The sequence below is a fragment of the Vitis riparia genome, chromosome 7, assembly GCF_004353265.1.
Source record: "Vitis riparia cultivar Riparia Gloire de Montpellier isolate 1030 chromosome 7, EGFV_Vit.rip_1.0, whole genome shotgun sequence".
Taxonomy (NCBI): domain Eukaryota; kingdom Viridiplantae; phylum Streptophyta; class Magnoliopsida; order Vitales; family Vitaceae; genus Vitis; species Vitis riparia.
In genome coordinates, this window is record NC_048437.1 from 15,107,523 (window position 1) to 15,124,785 (window position 17,263).

The 17,263-nt window shown below is 35.0% G+C and overlaps 1 protein-coding gene across 1 annotated transcript; it reads left to right on the forward strand.

Moving 5' to 3' along the window:
- Positions 1-1,337: 1,337 nt before the first annotated feature.
- Positions 1,338-16,415, forward strand: LOC117918083 (putative disease resistance RPP13-like protein 1). Its single transcript, XM_034834609.1, has 22 exons — positions 1,338-5,324; positions 5,421-5,543; positions 6,264-6,436; positions 6,544-6,623; positions 6,770-6,834; positions 8,162-8,258; positions 8,366-8,424; positions 9,067-10,109; positions 10,206-10,288; positions 10,400-10,641; positions 10,750-10,828; positions 10,944-11,027; positions 12,339-12,661; positions 12,820-12,909; positions 13,084-13,167; positions 13,277-13,358; positions 13,599-13,669; positions 13,776-13,835; positions 14,838-14,928; positions 15,275-15,364; positions 15,480-15,571; positions 16,036-16,415. Exon 1 carries the CDS (start codon positions 1,338-1,340, stop codon positions 4,113-4,115), a length of 2,778 nt encoding a protein of 925 aa, XP_034690500.1. The 3' UTR covers positions 4,116-5,324; positions 5,421-5,543; positions 6,264-6,436; positions 6,544-6,623; positions 6,770-6,834; positions 8,162-8,258; positions 8,366-8,424; positions 9,067-10,109; positions 10,206-10,288; positions 10,400-10,641; positions 10,750-10,828; positions 10,944-11,027; positions 12,339-12,661; positions 12,820-12,909; positions 13,084-13,167; positions 13,277-13,358; positions 13,599-13,669; positions 13,776-13,835; positions 14,838-14,928; positions 15,275-15,364; positions 15,480-15,571; positions 16,036-16,415.
- Positions 16,416-17,263: the final 848 nt, after the last annotated feature.

The window sequence follows — 17,263 nt, forward strand, 5'->3', positions numbered from 1 at the left end:
ATTATTTTTAAGACACACCTAAAAAACTTATTTTTTCTTTTTAACTTGAAAATAATTTTAGAAACAAGGTTAAACATACATGGGCAAACAGGCCATTAGACTTTCTAGATTGCCAACTTGAGGACTTAGAAGAGGCTTTCTTTACTTTTTCAAAGCACCGTACCATCAATTATTCTTTGTTTCCTCATATCAGTGAAACGTTTTGGTATTGGAAAAAGAAATTTGTAGCTCAACTCCTTCAGAAGTTCACATATGCCAACAAAAGAAAAACTTATCCAATCCCTCGATAGTTTTTTCCGAAGCTTTCTCCATTCATAAGCATGGAATGAGGTGCTTTTCTCCCTTCTTGAGAGCTTCCCTAGCTTCTTAGCAATCCATCTGCTACCTTTCCACTACATCCTTTTCCTTTGTGTGTAGGCCTTCCTACAATATTGTACTCCTTAGGCAAAATTGTTTTAGTTTCTCAATTACTTGCTCTGACTTCTCCAATCCCTACGAATAAAAAAAAGTAATTTTTGTTCGTTTAATGATTTTTTTTTTGTCTAGTACTAAATCAATCCATCAAATAAATGGGTTAAGATTGTATTATTTGGTTATAAAAGAAGGTGAATGCATTATTTTTTTTAAAAACAATTTTATGAATTTTTTAGCTAAGTAATAAATTTCAAATCAAACAATACTTAATGTATTTGATTTATTAATAAGTTTAGTCACTTTTAAAAATAATTTGAAAACAAAATACTGAAGTAATTAGTATCATAAATTTAAGATCAAACATGTTCTACATAGAACTATAATTTTCAAAATTTCTAACTAGACAAGTAGATTCCGAAATCAAGCAGGACGCAATGTGTTAGATTTGTTAAAAAGTATATTAATTTTCAAAAAATAATTTTAAACTCAGAAAACTGTAAGGAAATTATAGAACTATCTTTATTTTACTCTAAGTATTGCTATTCAAGTCTGTGCCAACACAGGAGTTCGGATTTAATCTACAGATCTGTACTTATTTGAATAAGAAATTTGTAGTTTAATTAACTTCTCCAATCGCTTATAGTTTTTTCAGATGCTTTCTCCATTCCTAAGCATGGAATGTGGTGCTTTTTTCCCTTTCTAAGAGCTTCCCCCACTTTTAAGCAGGAGTCCATCTGCTACCCTTCCACTTTATCCTTTTCCTTTGCGTGTACGCCTGCCAAAATTGTATTCCCTTATTCCCTAATTAGCGAAATTATTTCAGTTTCTCAATTAGTTGCTCCAAGTCTCACCCTCCTGACCAATTTCCTCTTCTTCTCTTGCTTACGTACCTCTCTCCCTAACTCACTCAAAACTAAGAAACAATGGAGGTTGTTGGGGAGGTTGTTCTTTCTGCTGGTCTTGAATTGTTGTTGAAAAAGCTAGTCTCCTCTGAGTTGCTCCAATTTGCTCGCCAACAGAAAGTCTATTCTGAACTCAAGAAATGGGAGGACAATTTGCTGACTGTGAATGAAGTGCTCGATGATGCTGAGATGAAGCAGATGACGTCGCCTGCAGTGAAAAACTGGCTATGCCAGCTCAGAGACTTGGCTTATGATGCAGAGGACGTACTGGATGAGTTAGCCACCGAGCTACTGCGACACAAGTTGATGGCAGAACGCCCTCAGACCCCCAACACTAGTAAGGTACGAAGCCTTATCCCCACTTGCTGTACTAGTTTCAATCCATGCCATGTCGTGTTTAATGTTAAGATGGGGTCTAAGATTAAGGAAATAACTAACCGCTTAGAAGAGCTTTCAACTAAAAATTTTGGGCTTGGGCTGCGAAAAGCCACAGTTGAGCTGGGTTTGGAGAGAGTTGATGGAGCAACTTCTACCTGGCAACGACCCCCCACTACATCTTTGATTGATGAACCTGTTCACGGCAGGGATGATGACAAAAAGGTTATTATTGAGATGCTGTTGAAGGATGAAGGCGGTGAAAGCTACTTTGGGGTAATTCCCATTGTTGGCATAGGTGGGATGGGGAAAACTACACTCGCCCAGTTGGTATACAGGGATGATGAGATAGTCAACCATTTTGACCCAAAGGGGTGGGTCTGTGTATCAGATGAGAGTGATATAGTGAAAATAACAAATGCAATTCTTAATGCATTCTCTCCTCATCAAATCCATGATTTTAAAGACTTTAACCAACTCCAGCTCACATTGAGCAAGATTCTGGTTGGAAAAAGGTTTTTGCTAGTTTTGGACGATGTGTGGAACATTAACAATTATGAGCAATGGAGTCACTTACAGACCCCCTTTAAGTCGGGGGCTAGAGGAAGTAAAATTGTAGTAACGACACGTCATACAAATGTTGCATCATTGATGAGAGCAGACAACTACCACCACATGCTCAAGCCTTTATCTAATGATGATTGTTGGAATGTATTTGTGAAACATGCATTTGAAAACAAAAATATCGATGAACATCCAAATTTGAGATTGCTTGATACAAGGATCATAGAGAAATGCAGTGGCTTGCCCTTAGCAGCAAAGGTGCTCGGTGGGCTTCTACGCTCCAAACCACAGAATCAATGGGAACATGTACTGAGTAGCAAAATGTGGAATAGGAGTGGTGTTATCCCAGTGCTAAGATTAAGTTATCAACATCTCCCTTCACATCTAAAAAGATGTTTTGCGTATTGTGCATTGTTTCCAAGGGACTATAAATTTGAGCAAAAAGAGCTAATTTTATTATGGATGGCGGAGGGTTTAATTCATGAAGCAGAAGAAGAAAAATGCCAAATGGAAGATTTAGGTGCTGATTATTTTGATGAATTATTATCTAGATGTTTTTTCCAACCATCAAGCAATAGTAAATCCCAATTTATAATGCATGATTTGATCAATGATCTAGCTCAAGATGTTGCTGCAGAAATATGCTTCAATTTAGAGAATATACATAAAACTTCTGAAATGACTCGTCATTTGTCATTCATACGTAGCGAGAATAATGTATTCAAAAAATTTGAAGTCCTTAATAAACCGGAGCAATTACGAACATTTGTTGCATTACCCGTCACTGTAAATAATAAGATGAAATGTTACTTAAGTACTAAGGTGCTTCATGGCTTGTTGCCAAAGTTGATACAATTAAGGGTGCTCTCTTTGAGTGGTTATGAAATAAATGAGTTGCCAAATTCGATTGGTGATTTGAAACATTTACGGTATCTTAATTTGTCTCATACTAAACTCAAATGGCTACCTGAAGCAGTGAGTACTCTCTACAATTTACAATCGTTGATATTATGCAATTGTAGGAAACTCATTAAGTTGCCTATTGACATCATGAATTTAACCAATCTTCGACATCTTGATATTAGTGGTTCAATTATGTTGAAAGAGATGCCTCCACAAGTTGAAAACTTGGTAAATTTGCAAACATTGTCTAAGTTTTTTCTAAGCAAAGGTAATGGGTCACGAATAAAAGAATTGAAAAACTTGTCAAATCTCCGAGGAGAGCTTACCATGTCAGGGTTGGAGAATGTTTTGGATCCAAGAGATGCGATGTATGTCAATTTGAAGGAGAGACCAAATATTGAAGACTTAACTATGGTCTGGAGTGAAGATTCTGGTAATTCAAGGAATGAAAGTACTGAGATAGAGGTCCTTAAGTGGTTGCAACCTCATCAAAGTTTGAAAAAACTGGAAATTGCATTTTATGGTGGCTCAAAATTCCCGCATTGGATAGGAGATCCATCCTTCTCCAAAATGGTTTGTTTGGAACTTACAAATTGTAAAAATTGCACATCATTGCCAGCACTTGGGGGTTTACCTTTCCTCAAAGACTTGGTGATTGAAGGAATGAATCAAGTTAAAAGCATAGGTGATGGGTTCTATGGGGATACCGCAAACCCTTTTCAGTCTTTGGAATCTCTAAGATTTCGGAATATGGCAGAATGGAACAATTGGTTAATTCCCAAATTGGGACATGAGGAAACTCAAACATTGTTTCCTTGCCTTCGTGAGCTTATGATAATAAAATGTCCAAAACTGATCAACTTACCTCATGAGTTACCTTCCCTTGTGGTTTTTTTGTTAGAGAATGCCAAGAATTGGAAATGTCAATTCCACGACTTCCACTTCTTACTAAATTAATAGTAGTTGGCTCGTTAAAAAGTTGGGATGGTGATGTCCCCTCACTTACCCAATTACACATTTGGGGAATTTCGAGGCTGAGTTGTTTATGGGAAAGGCTTGCGCAACGCTTAATGGTCCTTGAAGATCTGGGAATATATGAATGTGATGAGTTGGCATGTTTGAGGAAGCCTGGATTTGGACTGGAAAACCTTGGTGGTCTGCGACATTTATGGATCAATGGGTGTGATGGGGTTGTATCGTTGGAAGAGCAAGGGCTGCCTTGCAATCTTCAATACTTGGAAGTGAAGGGATGCTCCAACTTAGAGAAGCTGCCAAATGCATTGCACACCCTCGCATCTCTTGCATATACGATAATTCATAATTGCCCGAAACTCGTGTCATTCCCAGAGACAGGTTTGCCGCCCATGCTAAGAGATCTTAGTGTGAGAAATTGTGAGGGTCTAGAGACACTACCTGATGGAATGATGATTAACAGTTGTGCCCTTGAGCGAGTGGAAATTAGAGATTGTCCATCTCTTATTGGCTTTCCGAAAGGGGAGCTACCTGTCACCCTTAAGAACCTGATAATTGAAAATTGTGAGAAACTAGAGTCTCTACCTGAGGGAATTGACAACAACACACTTGTCTTGAATGGCTATTTGTATGCGGATGTCCATCTCTCAAGTCCATTCCAAGAGGCTATTTTCCCTCACATCTCTTCGACTTCTGACCATATGTAATTGTCCAGATGTGGTGTCCTCTCCAGAAGCGTTTTTGAATCCCAACCTTAAACAACTTTATATTTCAGATTGTGAGAATATGAGGTGGCCTCTATCTGGGTGGGGCCTCCGCACACTCACCTCACTTGATGAGCTCGGGATTCATGGCCCATTCCCAGATCTGCTTTCTTTTTCCGGCTCTCACCTACTTCTTCCTACATCTCTCACCTCTCTCGCGTTGGTAAATCTCCACAACTTGAAATCCGTAACCTCCATGGGTCTCCGAAGCCTTATGTCTCTTAAAAGCCTTGAATTCTACCATTGCCCTAAGCTCCGGTCTTTTGTGCCAAAGGAAGGGCTACCACCAACACTTGCAAGACTTGTAATCTGGAGTGTCCTATTCTAAAAAAGAGGTGCCTCAAGGGCAAAGGAAATGATTGGCCCAAGATTGGCCACATCCCCTATGTGGAAATAGATGAGATTGTACAACAATAACAGCTTCAATCAGGTACTCCCAATTCTTTGTAATCTTCCATCAAAGGTTCTACTTACTTATTGCTGCTTTCTCTGTAATATTTGAGTCTCCCTTTTGTTCCGTAATCAGGGGCTGCCGTGGTCGACAATAAGTTGTGGAGTTTTGTGCTCAAAACCTCGACTCTCATGAATGTGCCCTTAGCTTTTTCCTTATTTTTCCAAAGGAAGGTCCCTACCCTCTTCCAAAACAGAGGTACTTATTAATGCATTGAATTGTAAGTTTTGATGGAACACAATTTTCACCATTTTCAACTAAAAATATCGCTTTCATTTTCTGATAATGATGGAATTTGTGCTGCACATTGATGTAGATGAAAGCAAAATTTCTGGCCATTGGTGCAGCTTATTTGCAAGGGGAAATATCCTAAACATGAAAGAGTTTTACTAAATGCACCATTCTTTTTTCATTTCAGGGTTTACACTTGCAATTCCAGTCTCCACTGTCAATTTTTTTTGGTAATCAGGTCCAAAAGTAGTTTTAAGGCCCTATTAAATTTGGCACCAACTTCATTTCCTACCAAGGGATGGTCAGTTTTAGGGCCCAACTTCATTTCCTACAATAAGCTAAACACTTTTGTGCTCAAAAACTCACCTCTCTTGATTGTGTTCTTAGCTTGTTCCTTATTTTCTTAAGAAAGGCCTTCCTACCATAGTTTAATAACTGGATATTTGGTACTTTCAACTCAAAATATTGCTTTCAATTTCCAATAATGACGTCTTGTACATATAGGATGGCAGGAAAAGGGATTGATGTAGATAAAAGGGAAATTTCCTGCCATTGATGCACCTTATTCATATCTGCAAGGGGAAATGCCCTACACATGAAAGGAGCTGTAATAAATGCACCATTCTTTTTTAATCTTGGGGTTTACATGTGATTCCAGTTTCATGTGTACTATTTTTTGCTAATCAGGTCCAAAAGAAATTTTAAGGCCCTATCAAATGTGGCACCAACTTCACTTCCTACCAAGGGATGGGCAGCTTGGCAAACTTGCAGAACCTAACCCACAACAAGAGGCCTTATATCTGGTGCTTCATTTTGCTTAAAGCCAGTATTCTATTTCAATTACCATTAATTAATAGAAGGTATTTCCGATTTTGTTTTAGTTCTATTTCATTCCAATCTAAATTTGCATCTTAGTATCTTAATAAAGCCCTTCTATCTGATTTTGTTTTGTACTTTATTCACACAGGAATTCTCCCTTACTAAACACCAATGTTTTCTGGGATTCTGCCATCAGCTTGGAAATATGTATTGCAAAACGGGGGAGAGGTATAACTTTTTCAACTTTTAAACTGACCAACTTTCTCATCTTTTTTCCCTTTTTCTTTGTTGATGAGATTTTTTTCCCTTTTTTCTGCTTTTCCACTTAATTTTTTTTGACTAATTAAATGACATTGTAAATGCTGTTTGCCTAGACCCTTACTACTGGCAACTGGTATGTCAAGCAGTTCAGGATGCAGAGAAAGGGCATATATCCCAGGTTGTTCTCTTTCTTATTCTCTCTCTTCTCACTTGTATTGATTTAAAATGTGCTCTTTCAAATTAAGGTCTTTGTAAGTAAGTTGTTGAAGGTAAAATCCCCTAATTGGGGCACATGATGATTGTAACCTAGCCAGGTAAGGTGATATTTTATTACTGTCTTTCTAGCTTTCACATTTGCATATTTCTATATGGTTGCTTAGGCTTCTGCACCAAAATTCTTTTGACTTAGTGCTACATAATTTTTTTTTTATTTTTATCATACTGTTTGCTACAATGGGCATGCTCTGCCCATGTGATACCAGAAGGTGAAGGTTGTGGATTAGTAAAAGACTTGACCCTGATGATTCATGTTACAAACTGATGAAGAAGAGAGTCCACTAATATCTCTAGTTAGTCTTTGTAAAATAATTACTTAGGCCCTCTTCCATAATCAGTTTGTATTTGGAGTCTCATTTGTATTTGGAGGCTCACTTCATGTAGCATTAATCTACCCAATCTAATAGGGATAAAAGGCCCTCTTTCATAATCAGTTTAGGGTTGAAGAGAGGGCAATTATTGGTTCAATCAACATAGGGAAATGAGATTGAACCTCATGCCCTCCACTTCCCACCTTTTCTTTTATTTTTATTTTTTCTCTTTATATTGAACCTCATGACCCTCTAGAAATGCCTCTCAGAATCATGGCAAGAAATTGGTGAATTGTAAAGAATATTTGTGATGGTAGGAATGTTAAGATTGTAGAATTAAAAAAATAATCTGATGAATTTACTGAAGACGGATTTGATAAGGGGTGAAATAATTTCTGTAAGGGAAGGAAATTACCTAACCTTGAGAGGGAAGAGTGGATCCTTTCCATGCTATGAGGAGTTTGAAAAGAGGGAAGAGTTAAAGAAACTGAAATGACAACCCTTGGATCCTCTTAATCTGTAGAATTTAAGGAGTATGCAAGGCAAAAGTTATTGAATAGCAGGACGTGTATTCTTTTGGACTTGATAACAACGAGAAGAATTTTAGTGGAGGTAGAATCAATTAGGCCTGCCCATGTAGTATCTCCAGCATTGCTTTGACTCTAAAGCTTTTTCAGATTCTTCCTACTTCTTTTCCATTCTTTGTCATGTGTTTGGCTGCACCTGCATGTTCTTTGTCGATATACATGACAAATAGTATGTTATTAGTGCTTTTCATTTAGTGCTTCAATTTATATATATACATATATAATCAGAATTTATTCCTTGAATATTAATCTATAAAGAATCCATATACCCTTGATTTTCACTTCTCTTTGCATTCCGTACTTATGCAATCTGTAATTATTGTTGCATTAGGGTTATTCTTCAGGTGTTGAAGACGTGGATGAGGTTCATACACCAGATTCTGACTATATTAAATAAGCTAAATCTTGGCAAGCATAGGGGGCCACAAGTAAATAGTTTTTCTTTCCATTAAGATGGTATACACAAACACATATTTATGTGTTGGTGTCTGATTTTATAATTTTCCACTCCTTATGTTATATAATTTATTTCCAGATTAGCATTTCACAAATGCATTGATGAAGTTACAGAGAGCTGGTATAATTGGGGAGTTTGTAAGTATTTTTGTAAATGAGTTGGTAAATTCTTGTCTCCTAATTGTACTTTGTCTTAGTTTACTTTCTGTTTCTTATCTTCTTTTTTGCTTCACATTTGGTCAATGGAGAATATCCTATTGCAGTCCTTTTCCACATAAAAGAATTGCGATGGTGTAAGGCTGAATGAGTCCTAAGCTTCAACCCTTATTGCAAGAAGAATAGAGAAAGGACATATTCATCCATTGAAAGATTCATATTTTCTCTTAATAGGGGAATGAGCAGAGATCATGTTTCCCTCCTTATATGACAAATTTTGCTTCTACGCCTTTGCTAATTTGAAATTTTATTTTTATTTTTTATAATAATTATAAACTAATTTCCCCATTATATAGTGTGTAGCACGGCTTAAAAGGTTCCATTCTTGTGAAGTGAAAGAAATACAATCACCTTTTGCACTATTCTTCGTTGATTTTGGAGTAATGCATTATATAAAGTTTCATCAATGTTTCCATGATATTTTATGGTGAATCACATCCTTAAGACACAAAAAAGTATGATTTTATTATTATTATTATTATTATTATTATTTAATTTGTTCTGTTTTTGATATGATATGAGTTTTTTCTACTCATTTTCCCCCTTTTTATTTGGTATGGGCAGGTGGTCTTAATAGGGGTTCAAAGATGTCTCTTATTGGCTTTCTAGAAGGTGAGCTACCCACATTGACCCACCACCAACACTTGCAAGAGTTGTAATGGGGAGATGTCATATTCTAAAAGAGAGGTGCCTCAATGACAAAGGAAAATATTAGCCTAAGATTGCTCACATCCCCTATATGGAAATAGATGACATTATAAAACTACAACAAGTTCAACCAGGTACTCCCAATATATGGAAATAGTTGTGCCCTTGAGTACCTGAAAATTAAAGATTGTCCATCTCTTATTGGCTTTCCGAAAGGGGAGCTACCCGCCACCCTTAAGAAGCTGATAATTATAAATTGTGAGAAGCTAGAGTCTCTACCTGAGGGAATTGACAACAACAACACTTGTCATCTTGAATATCTACATGTATGGGGATGTCCATCTCTCAAGTCCATTCCAAGAGATTACTTTCCCTCAACACTTGAGACCCTTTCCATTTGGGACTGCCAGCAATTGGAGTCGATTCCAGGGAATATGCAGCAAAATCTCACATCTCTTCAAGTTTTGCAAATATGTAATTGTCGAGATGTGCTGTCCTCTCCAGAAGTGTTTTTGAACCCTAACCTTGAAGAACTTTGTATTTCAGATTGTGAGAATATGAGGTGGCCTCTATCTGGGTGGGGCCTCCACACACTCACCTTTCTTGATAAGCTCATGATTCAAGGCCCATTCCCAGATCTGCTTTCTTTTCCCAGCTCTCACCTTCTTCTTCCTACATCTATCACATGTCTCCGGTTGGTAAATCTCTACAACTTGAAATCCATAGCCTCCATAAGTCCCCAAAGCCTCATCTCTCTTAAAAGCCTTGAACTCTACAATTGCCCTAAGCTCTGGTCCTTTGTGCCCAAGGGCGGGCAACACTTGCAATACTTGAAATCTGGGAGTGTCCTATTCTAGAAAAGAGGTGTCTCAAGGACAAACGGAAAGATTGGCCCAAGATTGGCCACATCCCCTACGTGGAAATAAATGACATTGTACAACAATAACAGCTTCAATAAGGTACTCCTAATTCTCTGTAATCTTCCATCAAAGGTTCTACTTGCTAATTACTACTCTCTCTATAATATTTGAGTCGCCCTTTTGTTATGTAATCAGGGGTTCTCCTAATTTTTCAGAAGTTAGGCCTTCCTACCACAATTTAATATTGATATTTGGCGTTGCCCTCTTCCGAAACAAAGGTGCGTATTAATGCATTGAATTGTAAGTTCTGATGGAACATAATTTTCACCATTTTCAACCCTAACATATTGCTTTCATTTTCTAATAATGATGGAATTTATGTTGCACAGAATTTCCTGCCATTCATATCTGCAAGGGTAAATACTAAATATCCTACACATGAAAGAAGATGTACTGAATGCCCCATTCTTTTCTAGTTTCTGGATTTACATGTGATTCAAGTTGTAAGGCCCTATCAAATTTGGGCAACAACTTCACTTCCCACCAAGGGATGGGCAAAAGGCCTTATGTTTGGTGGTTCTTTTTGTTTAAAGCTCAGTATACTGATTCAATCACCATTAATTGTTAAAAGGTATTTAAGATTTTGTTTTAGTTCTGTTTCATTCCAGTCTAAATTTGAATCTTATTATGTTAATGAAGCCCTTTTATTTAATTTTTTTTCTGTACTTTAATCACACAGGAATGCTCCTTTATTTAACACCTTGGTTTTTTGGGATTCTGTCATCTTTTTGCAAATATGTATTGCAAAAAGGGGAGAGGTATAACTTTCTCGAACTTCTAAGCTGACCATTGTATTTCATCAGATTGTTTTTAACTTTCTCATATTTTTCCCATCAAATTTACATCTTTTTGACTAATTACATGATATTGTAGTTACTGTTGACCTAGAGAGGACCTTTCTACTAGCATCTGGTATGTCAAGCTGTTCAGGATGCACAGAAAGGGCATATATCCCAGGTTGTTCTTTTTCTCATTATGTCTCTCCTCACTTGTATTAATTTCAAATGTGCTCATTCAAATTTATATTATCATAATATAAATTGAAGATAAAATCCCTTAATGAGAGGTGGTAGTTAGGTCTTTGTAAGTAAGTTGTTGAAGGTAAACCTTGGTGATGAGCCGGCATGTTTGAGGAAGCCTGGATTTGGGTTGGAAAACCTTGGTGGTTTATGGATGGATGGGTGTGATGGGGTTGTATCCTTGGACGAGCAAAGGCTGCCTTGCAATCTTCAATATTTGGAAGTGAAAGGATGTTTCAACTTAGAGAAGCTGCCAAATGCACTACGCACCCTCACATCTCTTATAGATTTGGTAATTCATAATTGCCAGAACTTGTGCCATTCCTAGAGACAAATATGTTGCCCATGCTAAGACTTCTTTTGGTGAAAATTGTGAGCTTTTGGAGACGTTGGCCGATGGAATGGTGAGCACCAGATGTGCCTTTGAGTGCTTAGAAATTGTAGATTGTCCATCTCTTATTAGATTACCAAAAGGTAAGCTATCCACCACCCTTAAGAAGCTACTCATTATAGATTGCCAGAAACTAGAGTCTCTACCTGAGGGAATTATGCACCACACTTCAATTGACAGCAACAACACTTGTCGTCTTGAACAACATGTATTGGGATGTTTGTCTCTCAAGTGCATTCCAAGAGGCAACTTTCCCTCCTTTCTTGAGATGCTTTTCATTTGGAATTGCAAGAAATTAGAGCCAATTCCAGGCAATATGCTGCAAAATCTCACAGCTCTTGGTATGTTGGGTCTATGTAATTGTCCAGATGTGAGGTTCTCTCCAAAAGAATTTTGGACCACCAACCTTAAATAACTTGCGATTTCAGATTGTGAGAATATGAAGAAGCCTCTATCCTTTGTGCCAAAGGAAGGGCTGCTACCGTCACTTGCAAGACTTGTAATCATGGGTGTCCTATTCTAGAACAAATGAAAAGATTGGCCCAATATTGCCTACACCCCCTAGATGGTAATAGATGGCATTGTCTAACAATAACAATTTCAATCAGGTACCCACAATTCTCTGTAATCTTTCACCAAATATTCTACTTGCTAATAACTTTCTTTCTCTAAAACATTCTATTCTTCATGTTGTTCCGTATCTCAGTTCCACTTGTTAATTCAAATGATTTTATTATTTCTTAAAGAAGCTTAAAAGTCACACAGAAGGAGCACAGTACTTTATGTTTTCTTTGTTTATTTTCCTTTCCCCTTTTTAATCTTAATCATTAACAGTTCTTTTAAAATATTTGTCTTCAGATACTTGTTACAGAGGGGGTTGTGCTTAGCCAGTGTGTGACTCTGGAAACCCCACGTAAAATGTATGGCAACAACTGAGTCCTATCAATACTTGCAACATTACATAATCAAGAGAGATGTCCTATTCTAAAAAGGAGGTTCATGAAGAACAAAGGAAAAGAATGGCCCTAAATTGCTCATATCCTCCCATATCTGGAGATAGATTGCATTGTACAGCAGTAAAAAGGTCAATCAAGTACCCCAATTGATGATAGTCGCTCTTTTCTCTTGTTGCTCACATCCATCCTTCTATCTGATTGGAAATTTAGTTCTCTAATTCATCAGTTATGTGCAACAATTTATATTTGCATTAAAAAAATTTCTGAATATATATTCAAAATGAAATGCTCTTGATTTTATTTTTTTGCCTTTTACATTGAAAACATATAACTCTTTTTCATTATTATGCTAACAGAAAGGAATATTGAGTTTCATCCTGCAGATTCCATGTCTGAAGTGAATATGGTGTTGGTTGTTCATTCTCTAATATGGTGATGGTGAAAAGAAGATGAAAGGGCCTAGAAAAAGCATGGTACATGTTCATTATTATTACTAATTTTCATTTTTTATCTTATATTTCCTATTTTAATTTTAAAATAAAATGGCTACTGAGCCATGCCTTTTTAATCATATCAAAATGGAAAAGCAGTCAAAAAGAGTTGGAAAAACAACCTGCTTATGATTACATTCGTCGGTCTGCCTATAGATCTTGGGTTGGATATGGTGCAGAGGAAGATTTTTACAAACAAACCTATTTAAGGTATTTGGGACTATCCTCTTCCAAACACAGGTGATTATTAGCCTATTGAATTGTAAGTCTGATATAAAAAACAATCTCCTCCATTTCTAACTCAAAATATTGCTTTTGCTTCTTGATAATGATGGAATTTACTTTTTAGATGCAGGATGGCAATCAAAGGGACTGATGTAGATGAAAGCAAAATTCATGGCCATTGATGCAGCTTATTAGCATCTGCAAAGGTAAATATCCTAAACATGAAAGAGCAGTACTAAATGCATCATTCTAGGCCATGTAAATTTTAAAAAAATTATTAAATCAGGTCCAAAAAGAGTTTTAAGCCCAATTGAATTTGCCACCAGCTTCACATGGCAATAATTTCACATAGAGATACATGGTTGATACACCTATTAAAAGTCTTGTTGCATTTCTTCTTTCTTTCTTTTTTCCATTTTCAATATGCTTAAATTTCATGATGCAAGGGGCCTTACATCTGGTGGTTCATTTTGCTTAAAGCCAGAATACTATTTCCATCACCATTAATAAATACAAGGTAATTAAGATTTTGCTTGAGTTCTGTTTGATTTTAAACCAAATTTGCATCTTATTATGCTAATGAAGCCTCTCATTTGATTTTACTGTGTACCTTAATCACTCAGGCATGCTCCCTAATTTATTCTTCCCTTTGCTTGGAAATATGTACTACAAAAAAGCAAGAGGTATCACTCTCTCAAACTTTTCAATTTCCTAGTAATATGGTTCATTTTAACATGTAGCATTTCTCATCAAACCTTTGAAACTACTTGGAAATATAGTTGAACACCGTGTTTCTCATCTTTTGTTCCTTTTTTCTGCTTATGCATACAAGGCAACAAGCTAAAAGAACCTTTAGGGTGTGTTTGGAGTTGTTTTCAAAACTGGTTTTCTATTTTTAAGAAAAAAAAAAGAAGTCATAACATGTTTGATAATCAGAAAACAAAAAACAAAGTGTTTTCCAAGAATATATTTTAATTGTTTTTGGTGGTTTTAACTTTTTTCTAAATATTGTTTTAAAAATAATTATAAAATATGGAGAATGATTGAAAATTAAGTATTTACAAATTAAAGTTATTTAAAAAAATATTTAAAAATATAGAAAATAGGTTAAACACATTTCAGATTTTCAAACAAGATTTGTCAAATTTATAGGAAGTGATTTGGCATTTTCCTCAAAACTTTGATTTTGCTTCTTAATATTTTATTCTATTTTATGACAACAGTATTTTCTTGTACCTCTCCCTTAAATTTGAAACTAGTTTTTCTGATTTTTTGATTGGTAAGTATAACCTAATTTAATTTCCCCATCATAGTAGGACTAAAAAGTGGAGATTCTTATGGAATGAAAGAAATGCAATCAACTCTCACACTATGATGAACTGTGAGCATATTTGAATATTTTGATGGTATTTATTCTATTTCACCAAATACTAATGGAAAGTTATTCATTACTTTAATCATTCTAACAGGCAATTGAGCTGGTACATCACAAACTGAATTGATAGGACACTAATAGTGACAATATTCTTAGCAAGTTCGGGTCATGCATTACATATAAGGTTTCTTTGGTTTTTACAAGATGTTTTATGGTGAATTACACCCTTATGACACACGCAAACCCCCAAAAAAAAAAAAGGATTTTAAGTCATTTCATTTTTTCCCTTTTGTTAATTTGGTATGGGTAGGTGGTCTTAACAAAGAAGCTCAATGAGTTAGAACTACAGCGTCACTGTCCCAAAGTGAAACGGTCAAAGCTTGTAATAAGCTCCAGCTAAGGTAGGTAACTGTTACTATATTCTGCTTGTTTTCTTGTCATATTCAATTGGGTGAATAACAAGTCTAATATGAAAAAAAATAAATTGAACCATATGTTCTTTTAGAATTCTAGAAGTGCGTCGTTTAAGTGATTGATTTTTTGTCTTATCTACTTTTTAGAGTCTATGAAAAAAAAATTATTCAATTCCATGCAAAATTTTATTTTATATCTATTTTTATCTTCTAAGTTTGCTTTTGAGATGTTTTCTTTCCATAAATGGAATGGTTATAATTTTAATATTTTGTGCTATGGATCAAGCTTAATCTTTAAAAATGGCAATCATTTTGAATATTATCTGCTCTATAGGAAGCTCCTACAACCAGGTCATATTCCTAATTGACTCTGTTTTTGAGAAATCAGGATACTTTGGGTGGATTTTCCTTCACATGAATAATTGTAAGTTTGATAATTTGTGAGCATTCGTACTATAGATACTTGTGACAAAGCTTGTCTTAAGAATAGGATGAATTCACATTATTACTCACTAGATGTTTTTTTGCAATTAACATAGGGATTCATCTTCTAAAGTACTCTTGGGAGTGAGGAATCCTTCTCAAAAGCCTTGGAATCGAGCACAAATTTGAAATTTCAATCTGCAATGAGGTAAAGAGCAAAGGATTCATATTATTTAGTGGCTTACTTTAGACGGTATATTCATTGTGACAAGATGAAGTTTTAATGCTGTCTTTGATCTTGTTTAGATATACTTTTAAGAGAAAAAAAAAACAAAAATAAGAGTTATTTCTATATAAAAAGTAGAAACTCTTGTACAAAAAGTATAGACTTACCTTTTATCTTTTTTAAAAATTACATCAAAAAATTTTAAAATTTGAGGTAAGAAAACATTTTTAATACTTCAAAATTTTAAACAATTTTTAAAACTATTATCATGTGAATGTAAGTCTTTAATTTTTTTTGTATTTTATATAAACAAGCTATTTTCTCCTTTTAAAAATATAAAACAGTAAATGCATCTAAGCAAATACTTAATTACACGTTTGTCTCTTGGTAATTCAACTCCCCTATGCTCTCTCTTATTATTTTATTGCCTCTGTTTTGAATTTTAGGATATGGGCCCGGTTTCATCCAAAAGCTTCCTATAGTTGACTAATTCATGAATTTGAAAATTTTGGAGGATAGAAGAACAAGCACATGTCTTCTGCAAGCATTTGAAAACTTGTGCATCAGTGCATCAATGGTTGTTGCTAGTGCTCATAGAGATTCAAATATGTGAAATGGTAATTGTGAGATTGAAATCCTAACCATGAGACTAGCAGACGAGTCTTAGTGAACTTGAGAGTTTTGTCATTCTCTTTCCTTGTGGGTCATTCTCAATACAAGTTGTTCTCCCATTATGTTTTAACAGTATGTAATACTTTAAATGGTAAATTATGCCTCAATTGATCATCTTTGAATTACAATTAGATGTTATTAATGTTTACTTCAACAACTACATAATCTATAGTTTATGTTTTAAACAATGTTTTAAAAGCAATGATGTTTACATGGATGGTAAAAAAAAAAAAATTGGTGACAATTGAGTTTGATTTCTCTTGAACAAATTTTTGGCCCAAGCACCCCATGAAAAGGACTTTGAGGATTAGTTATAAAATATAAATTGTAGAATCAATTTTTATTTTTAGTTTCCATATTTACTAAAAACTACCATCCTAATAAGATTAAGTAGCTAAGTCACATTTCTCTGCTATGTACATATTTTCTCTGTTTAAGTTCACTTGCTATTAACAACATCAACTAATATAATAAGATTCATTTTTGGGTTACAAACTTCATTATTATTATAAAAACTATTTTGTAACAAGTTCAAGTAGTGACCCATCAATCTTTTGCAATTTTTGAAGGAGAAATGTTAATAGTACTTGTCGTTTGAGAAAATTTCCCTATGGTACATCTATTTTAAAATCTATTTGGATTTAAAAGGAAAAAGAAAGAAAGAAAAAAAGAAAGTTAACCCTCAACGACCTAAGACCACATGGGTCCATGTGGTGATCTAAATTATTTTCTAAGTATCCAATTAAGAAGAAATGAGGGTGGATTATTCTTGGATATAATGCAAAATAATGTTGATTAATATTAAAAATATTGATAATATTATCTCTCTTATTATTAAAAAATCTTTTACTTTTTGATGATTTGAAATACTTTTTATCAAATGTAAGTCATATTCGTGATAAAGTATTTTAATTTATTTTTAAACTAACATGTTGCATCATATAAGGATGCTCAAAATGATCAAACCAGTTTGGTAGGCCATAAAAGTGAAAAAGTTTAAAA